General features: G+C 49.7%; 4 protein-coding genes across 4 annotated transcripts; 1 reads left to right on the plus strand and 3 right to left on the minus strand.

The window, feature by feature from the left end:
• Positions 1–150: 150 nt before the first annotated feature.
• Positions 151–1926, minus strand: HOO65_050150 (putative transporter MCH1; the record flags this gene model as incomplete). The annotated part of the gene is made up of 1 exon (XM_071000793.1): positions 151–1926. The coding sequence occupies one exon, from the start codon at positions 1924–1926 to the stop codon at positions 151–153; it is 1776 nt and encodes a 591-aa protein (XP_070858209.1).
• Positions 1927–6557: 4631 nt separating this feature from the next.
• Positions 6558–12258, plus strand: HOO65_050151 (Chromosome-associated kinesin KIF4A; the record flags this gene model as incomplete). Its single annotated transcript, XM_071003070.1, has 3 exons — positions 6558–6735; positions 7013–7336; positions 7409–12258. The coding sequence occupies 3 exons, from the start codon at positions 6558–6560 to the stop codon at positions 12256–12258; spliced, it is 5352 nt and encodes a 1783-aa protein (XP_070858210.1).
• A 2090-nt stretch (positions 12259–14348) lies between these two features.
• HOO65_050152 (putative double-stranded RNA/RNA-DNA hybrid binding protein) lies at positions 14349–15116 on the minus strand (the record flags this gene model as incomplete). Its single annotated transcript, XM_071000794.1, has 1 exon — positions 14349–15116. The coding sequence occupies one exon, from the start codon at positions 15114–15116 to the stop codon at positions 14349–14351; it is 768 nt and encodes a 255-aa protein (XP_070858211.1).
• Positions 15117–15408: 292 nt separating this feature from the next.
• Positions 15409–15762, minus strand: HOO65_050153 (Importin beta-related nuclear transport receptor; the record flags this gene model as incomplete). Its single annotated transcript, XM_071000795.1, has 1 exon — positions 15409–15762. The coding sequence occupies one exon, from the start codon at positions 15760–15762 to the stop codon at positions 15409–15411; it is 354 nt and encodes a 117-aa protein (XP_070858212.1).
• Positions 15763–17301: the final 1539 nt, after the last annotated feature.

Here is a 17301-nt window from a genome sequence, read left to right on the forward strand (position 1 = left end):
CCAATACTGTGGTTGATACTCTAGATTCATACTGCAGTCTTTACAATAACTCATACCGCTATTATTATTATAAATACAAAGATCCCTAAACGCTCAAGAAATATACCCAAAAAGAAAATATGAAAAATAGCCCTTATCCATCCCTGTGAGCTAGATGACTATCCCCCGCGTCGCCCAGCCTCCACGGCCCTTCCACGCAATTAGGATCAGTCCACAGGCAACCCACACAGTTACCGTCATGCCCCAGAATGTTGGAGCATAGCACTGAGCACCATAACAGAAGATTGGCTTTTCTTCTGCCTGCGAAGGCGCTCCGTCAAGCACGTCCCTCCCGCCACTGAACTCACTGTCAGCCCCAGCCTGATATACGGCTGAGTACACAAGACCCCAGAATGTTGATCCGAGGGCTGGCAGCATGGCAACAATGCCCCAGTTGGTAGCGAAATTCTCAACACCCCAGATAATAGTGATTATAATGGGTGTCAAGCTGAAAACAGCGCCATATCCAGCACCAACAAGTGCAGAGACAATCCAAAAGCGCTCGCCGTGATCCTGGATGGCACCCGAGGCAAGGGCTAGCAGTCCAAGTGACAGCATAGCGGCAAAGGTCAGCAAGAAAATGACACGCGAGACAGCTGGACGGTTGCGGGAGGCACGTGAAATTGCAGTGCCATCCAGCTGCACGTGCTGTGTGGCGGGTGAGGGGGCAAGAAGGTCGGTCAGGGAGCCAGTAATAAGGCGCGAGGCAGTACTGGTAATGCTCAGGATGGAGACATGGGTGGCCGGCGACGTAGGGCGGAATGTGCTTGAAGGCAACACAGCGCCATGAGAGTTGAGAGATGATATAACGGTGCCGAGGTTGTTGATAAAGGCCTCGCCAGGCCCAACCATAAACAGGAAGCCCAGAGCAAACAGCCACATGGTGCGGTCCTGCAAGAAACTCTTAGTCTCGGCGTTGAGAAGCCAATCCTTCTTGGCCATAGCATAAGATGGAGGCATAATTAAAGAACTCTCCTCGGCCACATCAGTTGTGCCTTGATAGTCTGTAGGTTCGATCGAGTAGTACACTGTGCCATAGTCCATGGTTGACTCGGTGCGTGAGAGCAGGGGCGGCTCCAAAAAGCCGCTGCGTCCAAGCTCATCGGCAGCCTCTTCAATCAGGTCATCTTCGTCAACGATACGCAAAGTAAAGGCACCAGCTACTCCGGTAGCCGTTAGCAAGATGCCAAGGAAGATAAAGTAGTGGTAGACGTCCAGCTCAGGTGGTAACATAATTCCCTGTGGCACAGTACTGAAAAATCGGCTACCAACTTGACTCAGCCAAATACCACTGAGCCCAAACCCGGCGATGGGGGACGACAGCGCAAGGCCACGATGCTTCCCTTTGCCAAAGTTCTTGGCACATGTTGCTACAGCTGAGAGGTACATAGCTGAGGTCCCGACTCCGATGCAGACAAAAGCAAAGACCATCAGGCCATAGCTCCAGGCAGGGATATCTGCGCCCTGCGGGCCACCTGTCGTCATATGCGCCATCGTTTCGACATGGCGATAGACAGTAGCAGCAAGCCCATACCCTGTACCAAACAGGAGAGCCGAGAACAGCGACAAAGGAACAGTCCCGTACCGATCGCAGACGTAGCCGAGAATGGACACTGGGAGGTACAAGGCAACCGAGCTGCCGATGGCCACACCATTTACCTGCAGCTGGGTGTAGCGCAGACGCTCCTGAAAGATGTGGCCGTAGAGCGAAAAGACGGTGATGGAGCCGGCGCACAGCGAGGTAAGCACAGCGGCGACGAATGACGTCAGCCGGGTGCGGGCGTGTATCGAGGCTGTGGAGCACGTAGATGGTGTCGGGGAGGGAAGAGGGGCCGGTTCGGAGCGGTAGGCCATAGCCGGCGGCAGCGGAGAGGAAGAAGGCGCCATGGCGATGGCGGCAGGTTCGGGTAGGCTGGGGATGAAGAGGGAGAAGAAAGAAAGTGAGCCAAACAGGCAGAAGAGAGAAGGGATAAAAGACGAAACAAGGCAGGATTATCTTCCCGAATTGCGTATCAGGCGAGGGTTTAGGCGCAAGCTACAGTGGCCATCCCTTCTATAAATTGCGAGATTACAGACGGTTACAGAAGCAGGGCTGAGCCAAGTAGTTTTATTGGCTTTTTTTTGGCTTTGTGGCTGAGACAAGCAGGACAAAGAGCGATAAAGAGCAGCAAAGAGCAACAAAGGGCAACAAAGAGTCAGTAAGAAAAGTCAAAAGTCATCAGTTTGTTGTGTCATATGGTGCCTCACTCATGTCTGCATCATCTCAAAATAGCACAACAAAGAAGAGGGCAAAATCCCAAAGTAGAATCCTAAAGAGAGGCACGACGCGATGACTCCGTTGGAGTTGTCGATAACGATAAGATAGTGAGCGATAAGACGGCAGGATTCAGGCTCCCATTCTTTGCCGGCTGACACCTGCATGCGGGAGGGGGTATCCGCTGCCAGCTGTAGCTCCCAGCTGTTGCCGGCTGTAATTCTGACTAGCTTGTACGTTGCCATTGATGGCCGTAAATTACCGCATGGAATAGTGATGTGCAACATCGACATGCAAGCCTTGTTTTAGGCTTCATCTTTGTTCTTCGTTCATACGGATCAATCCCAGTGGGTAAACAGACACTAGGCCACCCTATGGCTTACTCAGGGTTCATCTCCGAACGATAAACAAGCACAATGTGACCCTAGGCTTAGCCTGTCAAGAGAACAACAACCAAGTCTAGAGCTAATCAGGAGGCTTGTCACAATAGGGTTGGTGAAAGCCCCATTCACACTTAATATCCTCTCACTGCCAATCATTCGGAGCGCACTGGCTCAAGGAAGGGCGTCGCGTTCTTTACTTACCCTCTTCTCGCATCCCCAAACTGTGAGTCCGAGATGACAAGTGCTTTTCGGTTCATCTTTTCTCGGAGAGCTGTCAACCTCCTTTTTAACACTGCTAGTGTTAATTTCAACCGTAGTCAAAACAGGAGAAGCCGATCGGTAACAAGCCAGCACTCAATAGCAACAAAGCGGCGGCGACGTTGACGTTGACAGCTTGAGAGAGGCCGAAAAAGCCAGATGAAAAAAGGTACGCGAAGATCATATTTTCGACGTGGTTGATCTACCCTAGCTGAGCTGTTTTCTTGCCTACTGCTCATGTTTCATTTCTTTCTCTAGCGTTTCTTCGCCTGCTGTTATTTTGTTTTGGCGTTCTCCAAGTTTGGCTCTTCACATGGGCTAGGGATACCCTCCCCTGGATTTCACCAAGAATAATTTACAAGTTGCCCCTGTCCTCATTTTTGCTTCCCGTAGTTAATCAAGCTTTCCAGTCTGGAGTGGAAAAGAGCATGAGAATTAGCATATGCACATGCTGCATGGAGTGGAAGCATAGGTGCATGTCCACTACTGTGTACAGACACAAGTCCTGCAATCTAACATACCTCATATGCCCACATGTATAGAGGATATTTATTGCAGGTACCTGCATGTCCGCCTGAGCTGGTTGGTTCTCAGTATTACTAGCATTTGGACACGTGCTTCATACCTCTACTACTGCCCGTGATACACTGACTGTATAGTGGCCTGTCAACAAAATCAAGACACGGACGCATCTCCACTGGCGGCTTCATATTAAGCAGACGCTCGGTTCTGGAAGAGGCAGAGTTAACGAAGCTTAAAAAAGAGGAGCAGCGGCAAACGTGATTGAAGGAGCTTGGCAAGTCTGTGTTAGTGTTAGTGTTAGTATGGTGTAAGTGTTGTGTGTATGTCAATGTGTTTGAACCAACAATGCATAAATTACTGTGTGATCTGAGGTATCTCCCTAGGGTCGACGTATGTATTTGCATTAGGGTTTACATCAAAGGGCTACCCTGCACTGCCCCCCTCTAGCCGGGACTCATGGAAAGGACCAGCCAGCTAGGCCATATCAGGCCTTAGTTTCACTAGCTTCAGGGGTTAACTATCGTTTTGCTTGTGCTCTAGAAGCTTTTGCTGGTCTTGGTAGGGAAAGAGGAAAATATGGGGCACCTCATCTAGCCAACCACCATCCATCACCAACCACCACAAAACCGCAAGTACCTGGTACGAGAAGGCAAGTCTCATCAAGGTGGAAAGGCGCAGCCAAAACAATCTGTAGTCCATGTACCCGTCCGATCGTGATGAGAGCGATGAGGGAGAGGAAAGAGAAAAAAAATACTTGCGAGGAAGGTACTGCAAAATTCTCTGGGCACTTTCCTTGCCCCTCATTTTATATTTGATTCTTCGCCTTATTCTGCTTCTCATGTCTTCCATAAAACTCCATACTTTCTTCTGAATTTTCCTTGATTTTGCCTCGTTTCTTTTGCCCTATCACTAACTCAAACAAACAACAAAAATACTATCACAGGTTCCCACGGTCGGTCCTCGTTCTCCCCCCCTTTTGCTGTGCATCCTGCATCTGTGTCGTCTCCATCCTGAATCCCAAATCCCACTTAGGACTGCCCCCTCCTTGTCCCCTCGTCTTTGCAAACCACAAACACCTAAATCCCAGCTACAAGGCTCACATATCGAGCTCGTGCTATACTTGCACCAGTTCCACATGCTGCTCATGGCTATCTCACGCCTTAGGTTGTTTTTAGCAGTTCAGGTTTAGCCTAGGTCCAGGCTCAATTCAGGTCTGAGCTGACTTCTATCCGTCACAAGTCACAGAACGTCTCGTCTCGCAACTTAAAGGCCCATTGTGATACACAGACAACCTTGATATCTACTGGCCCTTTCCCGTTCTCTCTTCTCTCCCCTCTTTTTGTATCGCCATAGCCTTATTAATTGCGTGGTCACTCTACTCCGTCTTCTTGGCTTAAAGGAGCCGAACTCACTCAATCTGTGCCTTTCTGCAACCTGATTGGTTTTGCGCCCCCTATCTTCGTCAACGAATCCTTAAGAAGGCTTGTGAAAAAAAAAAGAAGCACTGAAAGAAGCATTCTACGTATGTATACTAATAATCCCTGTCTTTATGGTCCCTGATTCACTCATCTCTTTCTCTACTACCTACTTGTTTCCCTTCCTCTTTCTCTCCCCCTCCCCCCCAGATAATTCCCTGATCCATCTGCCCTCTTGTTTCTTCCTTTTCTTTTGCGAATCTCTAATCTTGTTCCCCTTGCTCTGTTTCTGCTCGTGTTATGACTGTAAATTTCACTGGCTTGTCCACAAACATGACCTCGTCTTTCACGTTCTACTAGGTTAGTCCCGGTCTTGCAACCCTTCAATAACTCCCAGCCCTGTTGTGAAACTTGCGGCGTACGGATTGGCGGAAAAAAAAACAAGAAACCCAGTTGAAAGGCCTAGCACACAGACACACATACGCACGATATTTCACCAACACCACCCGACTTGTTTCTCTCTTGTTCTTTCTTTGTCACATTCGCTCCTTTTCCATGCCAAAAACCCTTAGGCCCGGATGTCTACCGGTTTCTTTTCTTTCTCCTACGTTCTATTTGTCTTCATTTCCTCTTTATCCTATCCCTTTGCCATAGCACGGCGGGCCTATTTTCTGGGGGGTTTTTTTTCCTCTTCACCTTGCTGATTACCATATTCAGGTTTATAATCAGTCTTGCTTTACTCCTGTCCTCTTCGAAAACCGAGACATTTCTTGCGACCTCAAGTTTTGCACAGAAGCCTCCAAGAAACCAATCATCCAACCCTGGACTACCTCAAGACAAAAGGGCTACGATATCAAACGATTGACACGACAAACTACGACTGCTTGCTTGATTTTCTTTGACGAACAACAGGGCTCCCAATCTAAAAAAGCCACCAGACACACGCTTCCCCAACCTGCATTTTTAGATTGACGCACCGCAACACATTAACCCAGCCCTCGTCTTCCCTGGACGATTTACTTTTACTATCTATCCACTGGCTCTGTATTAGATCGTCCCGCTTCGCTATTTCGTCCATTCGTGTACGTGATTACCGTCTGTTTCTTTCCTCTTTTCACTTTGCAGCGTCTCGCTTGTTTCTTCGCCTGGCTCACCAGCGAAATAACTCTGGCCCCTTCCCCTCCCGAAAGAGAAAAAAGACACTCAGACTCAGAGACGACAACAGGCTTTGCGCAATACCTACTCTACTGCTAGTCAGTAATTGCTGCACGACACTCACTTTTTTTTTTTTCCCCCAACCCTCCCCCTTGATTTGAGCTCTTTTTTTCCCTTCTATATTTTTTTTTCTTTCTTCCCGAACATTCTTTTGTTGGCATAATTCCCCGCAGACACAACAATACACAAGACTAGCTCACACAACTTTGTGTCTTGCTTGCTTTCATTGTCATATGCACCAAGACTGCACTAGATTCTACTTTGTGTATTACCTGTGCTTTTGCCTTGGACTGTGGATGAGGATACATCACTGAACCCTGGTGTGTTCTGCACTACTTCTACCCTTCACTTTCTCTAGGTTAGAGTTATAGTGGTCCTACCCTTGACCACACCCGTGTCGTTTCTCGATAACCTGCAGCTTTCTCTCCGCCTGGTCATAATTGACTTTCTTCTTCTCTTGCTATTTCCACTATGGCGAGCTCTCCGCCACAGTCTCCAATGTCTTCTCGACCTATGAGTACTCTTGTTCGCCCGACGCAGGCCCCCTCTTCTACTCCGCGAAGTAATAGTCGCATGAGTATGCAGAGCCAACCAAAAATATCTGGCAGTCGCGCTTCAGACGAAGACGGGCGCACAGCAGTGCGAGTCGGTAAGTTTACAAAGTCAACATGGCAAACATCTTTTGCCTGATCCTATATGATATTGTTATTCCTACCCCCATGTTTTCTTTCAAGTATACGTATGCATGCGACACATGATGTCTTTGCAACACCTTTGGTGTTGCGCACAAGACCTACACGCCCTGTAGAATCCTCATTCCCGTTGCGGCTACATGTTGTGCGACCACGAACGCGACCAGATGTGGCATTCTCACTTAAACGACTATAAGTAATTTATGGGATAACTAACTTATGTGTCTCATTTAGCCGTGCGCGTCCGCCCGCCTCTTAAATCCACAGATCCTGGCTTCGAGCTGATTCCCCAACGATTTCAAAAGTCTATGGTGCACGTCACCTCCAATACTAATCTTGCAATTGATTCTCCACAAGGTCGAAAACTATTTGTCTTTGACCGGGTCTTTGGTCCAGAAGTAGGACAAGATGGCATCTGGGAATATGTTAGCGAGTGTGTGACTTCATTCATTCAAGGTTACAATGTGTCTTTACTGGCCTATGGCCAGTCTGGCGCTGGAAAGTCTTTCACCATGGGTACTTCGGGCCCTCTGGAACAGGAAGACGTACAGTTGATGGGTAAGTAGAATTGTCTCGCTTGTTTACAAATGAAGAAAAAGAGAGTGTAACTGACTTGACCTGTTCTTATAGGTGTTATCCCCCGTGCTGCGACTGCGCTCTTTGAGCATTTGGATACAACCAATAACCGTCCCACGAAAAGTCAAAATCGCAATTCTATGTCGCATCTTCGATCACCAGTGCGATTTCCTAGCGCAAGCGCCACTCTTGGTGATAGAGACTGGTCACTTAAGGCTACATATGTTGAGATATACAACGAACAATTACGCGACTTACTCGCGCCTGAACATGTCTCCCAACAGGACCGTAGCCAGGTCACTATTCGCGAAGACACAAAAGGCAACATCATCCTTACTGGGCTCACCCAAGTAGATATCAACTCGATCGATGACCTTATGAATGCGCTTGCTTTTGGATCTTCTATCAGACAAACGGATGCTACTGCGATCAACGCCAAGTCATCTCGTTCTCATGCTGTATTTTCTCTCAACCTTGTCCAGCGAAGGTCCAAAGCCCCTCGTGAACGTCGAAATTCGATGCCCGTTGAGGCCATGTCGGGTAATGAGACAACTATGACAACTGATAGCAAGCTACACTTTGTTGATCTTGCTGGAAGTGAACGGTTGAAGAATACTGGTGCTCAGGGAGAGCGCGCCCGGGAAGGTATTTCTATCAACGCCGGTCTTGCTGCTCTGGGCAAGGTTATTTCACAACTTTCAATGCGACAGGCTGGTTCCCACGTGTCTTACCGCGACTCTAAGCTTACGCGTCTGCTACAAGACTCGCTTGGTGGAAACGCAATTACTTACATGATTGCCTGTGTAACGCCCCCCGAATTTCATCTCAGCGAAACTCTTAACACTGTTCAATATGCACAGCGCGCCCGCAATATTCAAAGCAAACCACGTATCCAAAAGGTTGATGATAGCAGTGACAAGCACGCAGTTATCGAAAGACTCAAGGCTGAAGTTGCTTTCTTGCGCGAACAGATTAGGAGTGCCGAGCGCTCCGTCTCCGACCGCCGTAACCCATCGAGTGACCGCTCAGACCGACCTAATGAGCGTGAAGTTGAGTTGCAAAACCAACTTTTGGATTTCCAAGAGAATTACTCGGCTCTCAGCCAGCGCCACGCAAAACTGATCGCAGAGTTAGCCAAAGCTCGTGACAATGAGGCTCTCGAGAATGAGTTGATGCTGCAGCGTGAAGACGAATCTGAAATGCATGCTGCTGAACGTCTGAAGCGGTCTAACACATTTGCTCAGGCTGTCGAGAAGGTGGTTTTGGAGTATGAGAAGACTATTCAATCTCTGGAGCAGTCTCTCTCCAACACTCGGGGAACCTTGTCAACTACAGAAGCTAATCTTCTCGAGAAAGAGACTAAGTGCGCCTATGTCGAGACGATCAACACGCAACTTCAGGCTCGCCTACAAAAACTGATGGACCGTGAATCGAGCACAGAAAGTTATCTGCATGACCTCGAAGCTAAATTGGATGGGCATACCTCTGGTGAGGAAAAGAACGCTACTCTCATTGTCGAGCTACGAAAGGAAATTGCCCGCATTCGCGAAAATGAGAGTACTGCAGAGGACTACATCTCTACGCTAGAAGAGCGTTTGGCCGAGGCCGACCAAGATGCCGAGCTGATGCAGCGCGAAATGGACCGTCTTGAACAAGTCATCGAGCGCCAGCGCAGTCTCGGGAAACTTGATTCTCTCTTGTACGAGTTGGATCACATTCAGACTGATAGCCGACCAGAGTCTCTTATTCACGATCCCGTTAATGGCCATGGGCGTAGGAGGTCTTCTGTCCGATCTCGGAGTCAGTCCCATGTTAGCCGCCATAGCGTGCCTGATGCGATTCTTGAGGACGAAGAGCGTGTCCATGATATGGGCTTGATTCCTGAGGACGAAGAAAAAGCTTTGGAGAATGGTGATAAGCAAAACCATCTCGATACTGGAAATCCTGACGACTATCTTCCACAAAGCCCTGCTCAGTCTAAGTTCGTTGCCGACAAGCTTGAGTCCGTCAGTCAGGAGCTGGTTGACTTGCGTGTTGAGCACGAATCCACTTTGTCTGAAATGGATTTACTCAATGCAAAGTACGAAGAAGCTCTTCGTGCCCTGTCGGAGCTGCAGGACGTTGTTGACGAAGGCCGTCACAACAATTCCCGCCCCCGCGATTCCGTTATTTCGATGATGTCACCAACCAGCACACGCCCTGATTCTTTCATGTTTGACAGATCAAGTGGGATCAAGTCTCAGAGCCATTCTTCTTTCACCCGCTCACTTTCATCTGAGCTATCCTCAGCTTTGGATTCGCCTAGCTTGGATGCTTCTGACAATAGCGACACTATCAAGACAAATGACCATCATATCATCAAGGACGACATTGGGGAACCTATTGTTTCTGACGATACCTACGAGTCGAAGATGGAACTTGTTCGCAGCACTGTTGCCGAGGTTGTTCCCTCTCCTCGCGAGACGGATGCTCCAGCTACTACTCTGGGATTGAAATCTGCGACTACTGTTGAGTCTTATCCCGTCAAAGACGAGACAGCCAAGTTTGATGAGGTTTCCCCCGAGCCTGAGAAGGAGACTGTTAACACCGCCCTCCTCCAGGAAATTCATGCTCTCAAGAATATTGCTGCTGAGAAGCAGGCCGCCGAAGAGGAGCTTGCTGAGCGTTACAAGGAGCTTGAGAACAAGCATCATGAGGCTCTGGACATGGTTGAGGAGCTCAAGACTCAGGTCAGCAAGGCCCGAGCATCAGACTCTGGCTCACCTCGGACGTCTACGCCGGTTATTCGCCGCAAGTCCAGTCAGAACGTGATGATTATGGATCGCGCTCAGCGCTCGTTTACTTCTCTACGGGCCATTGCTACTGAACACCTTGAGGACAACACGGACGTAATGCAGAGTTTTGACATCAATTTGAACGCTGCAATGCACGAACTACACGTCCGATCTCAGCGTATTCAAGAGTTAGAGGCCGACGTTGCTGCTGCGAAGAAGGAAATGGAAACTAAGATGACTATTATTACGGGCCTCACTCGTGAACGGAGCAGTTTGACGGCATCACCCCGTGACATGTCGATGATTTCCACTCTTCGCGACCAACTGGAGCAAACCGAATCGCGTCTAAAGGAGATGAGCCAGGGCCATGAGGCGCGTGAAAAAGACCTCATGGCCGAACTTGATAACGTCAAGAAGGCTCTGGAGGAACAACAGAAGTCCCACGGAGAAATGGTTGCCGCCAAGGGTGTTGATGATCCCTCTCTTGAAAACATTGCGGAGAACGCTGAGATTATCGCCCGCCTAGAAACCGAGATTTCCGGATGGGAGACCAAGCATGCTGCTGCATTGGAATCGATGCAAAAGAGCGAGTCAGAAATGAAGAGCACTGTTGCCGATTTGGAGAAGCAGCTGGAGGATGTCAACACTCAGCTTATTAGCTATCGTGATGACGCCAACAACCCTAGCCCTCTGCTTAGTGAGAAGGAACAAAGTCTTGTTCAGGCTTTGCGTACGGAGATTGACGAGTATAAGGCTATTATTAGCTCCAACACTGCTACTATTGCTGACATGGAGGCCGCTACTCACTCCTCTCGCTTAGAGCAAGGTGCGATTGAACATGAACTAAAAGCCCACAAGGACCTGGTGACTGCCCTTGAAGCAGAGGTTTCTGCTCATCAAGATGCCATCAAGACCCACCAACAGACTCTTGACGAGCTGCAGGCTGAGCACACTAAGAATCTCGATGAGATGCGTGCGGCTGAACAGAAGGGCTACGAAGAGCAGTTGGAAGTTCTGCTTAATGAGCACTCAGAGACGATCCGCATTTTGGAGTCTGAGCTGGCCACTGCACGGGAAGATATGGTCAAAATTGCCCAACAAGTCGCCTATGCTTTGGGTATCCCTGTGAGCCTAGACTCTTTGGCTGACCGTATTCAGGAGTTAATTACAGAGCGCCAGACCCTTTCCGCCTCTGTTGGCAAGAGCGGTGATATGGAGAGTAGGCTGGCCACCCTTGATATGGAGAATGTCTCTCTTCGCAATGAGCTCAAGGCTGCCAAGGCAGAGCTGGCGGATCTGATTCCCGAAGAGGAGGTTGAGGGAGCCGCAGGAAGTGTCCCTAAGCAACTGACGATTGTTAAGAAACGGATGACAGATCTGGATCTGGATAACAAGAAGAACTCGCGCCTAGTGCAGGAGCTAGAGGACCAGCTGCAAACCAACTTTGACCAGGTCCAAATTGCTAGTAACAGACTGTCGCTGCTGCAGTCGGAGCGCCAGATGCAGCTGGAGGAGGCGACTAGTGCGAAGGCTAAGATCCAGACGGAGCTGGAGGCCATGCGAAAAGAATACGATATGCTCAAGACCAAGCTTGACGCTCAGATTGCTTTGACTGAGACCGTTCGCCGGTCTAACTCGAATAGCTCGTCGATACACAATGGTGTTGGCCCCTCACCTCCACCTGCGATTCCGCTACCTCCTATTCCCTCTAGTGGCGCACCTAGCACCTCTGGAGAGCAGCCTGCCAACACCACCGGCAATTCTTCTCTTTCTCAAACGCAGGATGAACAAGAGACCAAAATCAAGACTCTGCAAAAGCATTTAGCGGCTGAGCGACAGATGACAGCCACGCTGGAAGAGGCCCTGGGTGACCTGGAAGACCAGAGCAAGAAGATGCGCACTGACGCTGATAGCTGGCGCAAGCGGGCTACCGAACTCGAAACAGAAATTAAGGAGCTCAAGGAGCGTCAACAACAAACACAGGCTATGGACAACCGGTGGAGCGTTCATGTAGAGGAGGAGCGCAAGAAGCGGCAAGAGGCAGAGGCGGCACGGGCGCGACTAGAAGAACGCATGAACGCGATCTCGTCAGGCAAGAAGAAGAAGAAGGGCTCGTTGAACTGCTTCTAGGTGTTTGCGGACCGAGCAATGGCTGGCAACTCTTTGAGGCTTTTGTTGCCAAAGACCTTGACATTAGCTTTGCCATTGCCGACATCTTCTGCGAGAGTTGCATCCTTTCTTTCTTCTTCTCCTGTTTATATTTCTTTTTCCTCGTTTTCTCGCCCTGTCCTTACGCGCCGGCCGCTAAGCCCACCAAAGCTCTCACCCTTGGCGTCACAAGCCTTTTTTCAGTATATTTCTACAGCAATATGGATCATGATCCTGTTAATTTTGGTGGCAGCTTCTGTGCTTTGTGTGCTGCAGTATCGTGTACGTGCGTATCCGTTCTCGCATTTCGAGCAGCAGTCACTAGTAGCATCTTTGCCGCATGCGTTGTGTATCTTGATGGGCGACGTGTCATTAATAGTGGCCAACTCTGTATCTCCGACGCTTGCAAAATGGTGATGGTGCGACTGCACGTTCTCTTGGGTGTGTAAATCTTTATGTGCGCATCTGTCTGTCTGTTGGGATGTTGGTTTTATTTTCTTCTTTCTCTTGTATCTCTTTTCTTCTTGTACTCACTCCTTTTCTTCTTGGCCACCACGTTGCTTTGTTGCCCTTATCCGCGCCCGGTTGGTTTTGGTTCTCCTGGTTGATAGATTCCCCAGATGATGTCTTTATCTTGGCGTTTTTCCCCCTCCTTTGCGCCGTCTCGTTCATTGCGCTGTGCGAAACCTTTTTATTTCCTTTCTTGATTGATGCGAGGGCAGCTTGGGAACTGTTTCAGTGTATTTCCTGATCTCTTTGTTTGTGATTTTTTGGAGGGGATATTAAGGGGAGTTTGATATTCTGCTGTTTTGTTGTTCTTAGTTGGGTTATTCGGAGGTTTGTTTTTTGTTTTACTTGTGCTTAGCTCCTTATTTTGATTTTCCCTTTCTATGTGCTTAAGTTCCATGTCTAGTAATATGATTGTGCACGAAAAGAAGAAGGGTATATATATTCAGTGACCAGAAGCTCTTGACTCTCTACCAGTCGCTAGAGTCAGACCTGCCGGCCGGTGCGGTGAGTCTGGCGTTCGTAGCGTATTCCCAGGCTACGAGATTCATGTGTGGTGATGCCCTCATTAACGAACATTAGAGTCCTTCTGTCTCTAGCTATTCTAACCATCTTCTAGGAAATCTACCAACTAAGCGGCCGAGGGAGAAACGAAAGCCAAGCAGGACCAAAGCCAAAGCAAAGAGGCATAGGTAAAGAGGCACAAGTAAATGTACCCAAATCTCTCACCATGCCAGCAAAGCACTACAAGATAGAATAGATCGAGGCAGAGCAGCCTCAAGTGGCATAGGCCTTGCAACACCATGCTTTCCAAAGCTCAAGCTGGAAGATACCCACGTCTTTGCGTTCTTTCTACGAATGCTTCTAGAGGCAATACGGCTTCTTTCACCTTGCACTGATGAGATGGATCTAGCTTAACCTGGCATCACTGAGCATCGTTTGTTTGTCTGCTGTTTGTATTATTTAACGTCTATCTACTGGTTTTCCACAGCAACACGGCGACATGTTCTGGACGGGAGGGGAGTAAGAAGATGTCGTCCTCCGACCCCTCCTCCGGGCAGTCAGCAGTTGTAGGTGTGCGTCTTCTTCGAACTACTCCCATGACTTTTTAGGGTCCAGCCTTGCGGCCAGGAGCCTTCTCCGTAAGACGTTGCCCCAAGGGCTTCCCTGCTGGTTGTGTGGTTGGGTTGTGTTTCCAGGGTTGGCTACCTGGTGTTTTTGGCTTTTGGTGCCCTACCTATATAGTAGTCTAGTCTAAGAGGCCAACGGCTGTCGGCCCCGGGTGTTGGCCCTGGCGGAGTACGTCGGTTTTGTCCTCTGTTCGGCGAGGCGGTTGTCGTATTTTAAGTAGACCCTGGGCGTCAGGAGAAAGGACCTTCCGACTTCTCTTCCGCGTCCTTTCGACATCTCCATCCGCTCTTGTCTTCTTTTTCCTTCTTTTTTTTGTCTTAACTATTGCATCCGCGCTGTGTGTATCCGTGAGGGCTGCCTTTCTCACCTCTGCTGTAGGTGCCTTAGGTTCCGGTGTAGCACGCTAGCAACGTACTTTGTTGCTTTTGTGCTTTTCAGTAGCTTGTCCGTAAACCTCTGGCCCCACGGCCTTGGTAAAGTCCTGCACGTCCACATGTGTCCTCGTTCTTTCGGCTGGTTGCAGTGGATGCATTGAAGCCGTCATGGTATTGGTCGAAGTCTCCATGTCCCGTCCTGGCTGCCAGGATGTGCCCCAGTTCCGTTCTGTCCAAGCCTTTGTAGCCCGGCGCTCGGAACGGGGGGCTGCATGGAATGTCCTGCAGTGGGCGATATCCTTTTTGCCCTTTCCACCATTTCTCGTACTCCTCACGCAGTTGGTTTCGCCTCCACCTCTTTGCCCCTGCCAGACTGACGCGGGGTTCGCGGTTGTGTCCGAGGCATCCGAGCTTGGCTTGAGCGTCGGCTTGTTCATTTCCCTCCAGGCCTACATGTCCTGGGACCCAGAGCACTTGGACGTGTCTCCTGTCCCTTCTGTTCTTCCACGTGTTTAGGATCCGTTTCGTTCTGTCAATGATATCCTGGGAGGTACTGTTTCGCTTTTGCGGGTTGCGCAGTCGGTCGACTACTCCTTGGCTGTCCAGACATGCCCAGATTTCCTCGGCGTCTGTGTGCATCACGGCCCGCTTGGCTGCTTCGCATGCCCCGTACGCTTCTGCGTCTGCAACCTCCACCCATTTGCCCAGAGCACTATGTCCTGTTTCCAAGGTGGTTCCGTCCATGGTGGCGACCCATCCTGCTCCTGTGTTTCCCTTTGCGTCTTTCGAGCCATCAGAGTATGCTATGAGTGTTCCTACGGTGGCCATGTCCACCTCCTCTCTGTGTTTCTCAGCGCATTGATTTCTTTGCTGGTGTGGTGCGTCTCCGTTGTTTTTATGTCTTTTCGTACGTAGGCTATGCTTCTGGGGCGGTCCTCCCATCCATCTCTCGGGCTATGCCGAGTGAATTCCGGGTGGTCCTTTGTTCTGTCCTTATGCTGTCCGATCCAGGGTTCCTGTACCAGGAGAATGTCTACTCTCCGCTCGACCGCCTGTCGTAGTGCATTCACGTGGTTCGGTTCCCCTTTTCCAGCATTGACGCTCCAGATCGTTAGGTCTCCTAACATGCGTCTTGGCAGGGTTGGGCTGGTTCGCTTTCGGTTTCAGGCTCAGATTCGGATTCCGCTGTGGCCTGCTTCTTCTGGGCGGCAATGTACTTGTGGGCCAGGGAGAGGTTGCGTTCGCGTTCGGTAGTCCTTCCGCTTTGCTTTCCCTTCATCGGTTCCTGGTTGCTTTGCGGTGCTCTGTCCTTGCCTTCCGTGTTTTCCGCCGCTTTTCGGGTTTCGGGTTGCCTCGCCTCCGTCAGCGCTTCTTCCTCTTCTTCGGCTTCCGTCTGCCCAGTTTCATTCGTCATCGCCAGATCTATGATCTCCATCATGGTGACATCAACCTGGTCCTCGGCAGTGCGCGCCATCCTGGCGCCGTCTGATGCGCCCTCGCACTCCACGTCTTCGTTGCCCGTTGTCTTCGTTGGTTTCTTCGTTGTAGAGTGTGATAGCAAGGGTTGCCTAGGGTTACCCCTCCTTTTCCTGGAGGTGTGAAATTTTTGTTGTCAAAATCTGTGACAGAGTCAAAGAAGAAGAAAAGAATGAAAGACGCTTAGCAGCGTCATGGGCGTCGCCCCCAGCAGCCCGAAAGAACAGGAGGCACCAAACCTCAAAGTTTGTTTGTTTGTTTGTTTGTGCTATTTAACGTCTGCCTGCTGGTTTTCCACAGCAATGCGACGGACCAGGCCCCAAAGGTACCCCTCCGAGGGTTGTAAGAGGGAGATTTTATGCCTGCAGTTCCGCAACTCTGAGCATCTTATGGTCCGGTCCGTCACTGGCAAAAAGCTTCGTGGGCAAAAAATATCTGACATACAACACCGAGGATTCGCATGTGGTCACCCACCATACTACTGGTTCGGCGCTCTGTGGCTTGACTAAGGGGGAGCAGACGGGACCCCGTATTTTCCACAGGCTATGGTCGTATGTTGGTGATTTTGCGCTCTTGTTGGTGTTTATAACAAAAAGAAACCCAAAAAAAATCAACTCTCCCTCTTACAACCCTCGGGGGGGTACCTTTGAGGTCTGGTGCCTCCCCTTCTTCCGGGCTGCTGGAGGACGACGTCTATGACACTGATAAGCGTCTTTCATTCTTTTCTTCTTCTTTGACTCTGTCATGGATCTTGACAATGAGCTGTGGAGCCTTGAGGCCGCACTTACCCAACTTTGAGGATAACCTCGTCGTCGACTCGCCCCCTTTTTCACGACAACTTTTGCGATCGCCAACTCCTCATCGCCGCAACACCACTCCAACTCAAGGAGTTCACCTTCATGCTCAGGACTGAATTTTGAGAGTTCACACAGTCCGCACCTTTTTCTTTTGTTTTGTTTTCTTTCTTGCGCTCCTCTGTCCTCGGATAGACTGGTGACTGTGGCATGTCACTAGAAAGGGGGCTGTCTCGCGCCTCATCCACACGCGCAAGGCAGCGGCCACCAGAAAAGCGGAAGGATATATCACGAGCCCTCGGATGCTCACACAGTCTGGTTTTTTCTCGTCTTTGGGGGGGTTTTCCCAGGCTGCACTGGACGCTGCCGTCTTGCTCTCGTGATTTTCACGACTTCAGGAAGCGTGGCAGGTTTTTCAGAGGAACGAATGTTTGTGGGGAAGTTGGGGGTTAGCCCCACTACTTCTGGGCTTAGGGTATATCTGGGGATTTCCTTTTTTTTTTTTCTTTTTTTTTTCTTTTTGTTTCTGACGACTACAGATGGAAGACGAGTAACAAGCTTGCTTGGGAGCATACGAGCTTCTCTCGTCCAAAACCTGTGGTCAGCCCTGCAGAGGGTTAATTCTGTCCGGTAACCAATCCGGCGTCGTTTGATCTTAGTGATTCCAGTAGACGTTAAATATATTCAAATCAAATCAAATCAAACCCAAAAAATTGTGCGTAGACGCTAAAATTCTCGGTCGT

Source organism: Ceratocystis lukuohia (assembly GCF_044167205.1).
Source record: "Ceratocystis lukuohia strain C4212 chromosome Unknown Supercontig5_pilon, whole genome shotgun sequence".
Lineage (NCBI taxonomy): Eukaryota > Fungi > Ascomycota > Sordariomycetes > Microascales > Ceratocystidaceae > Ceratocystis > Ceratocystis lukuohia.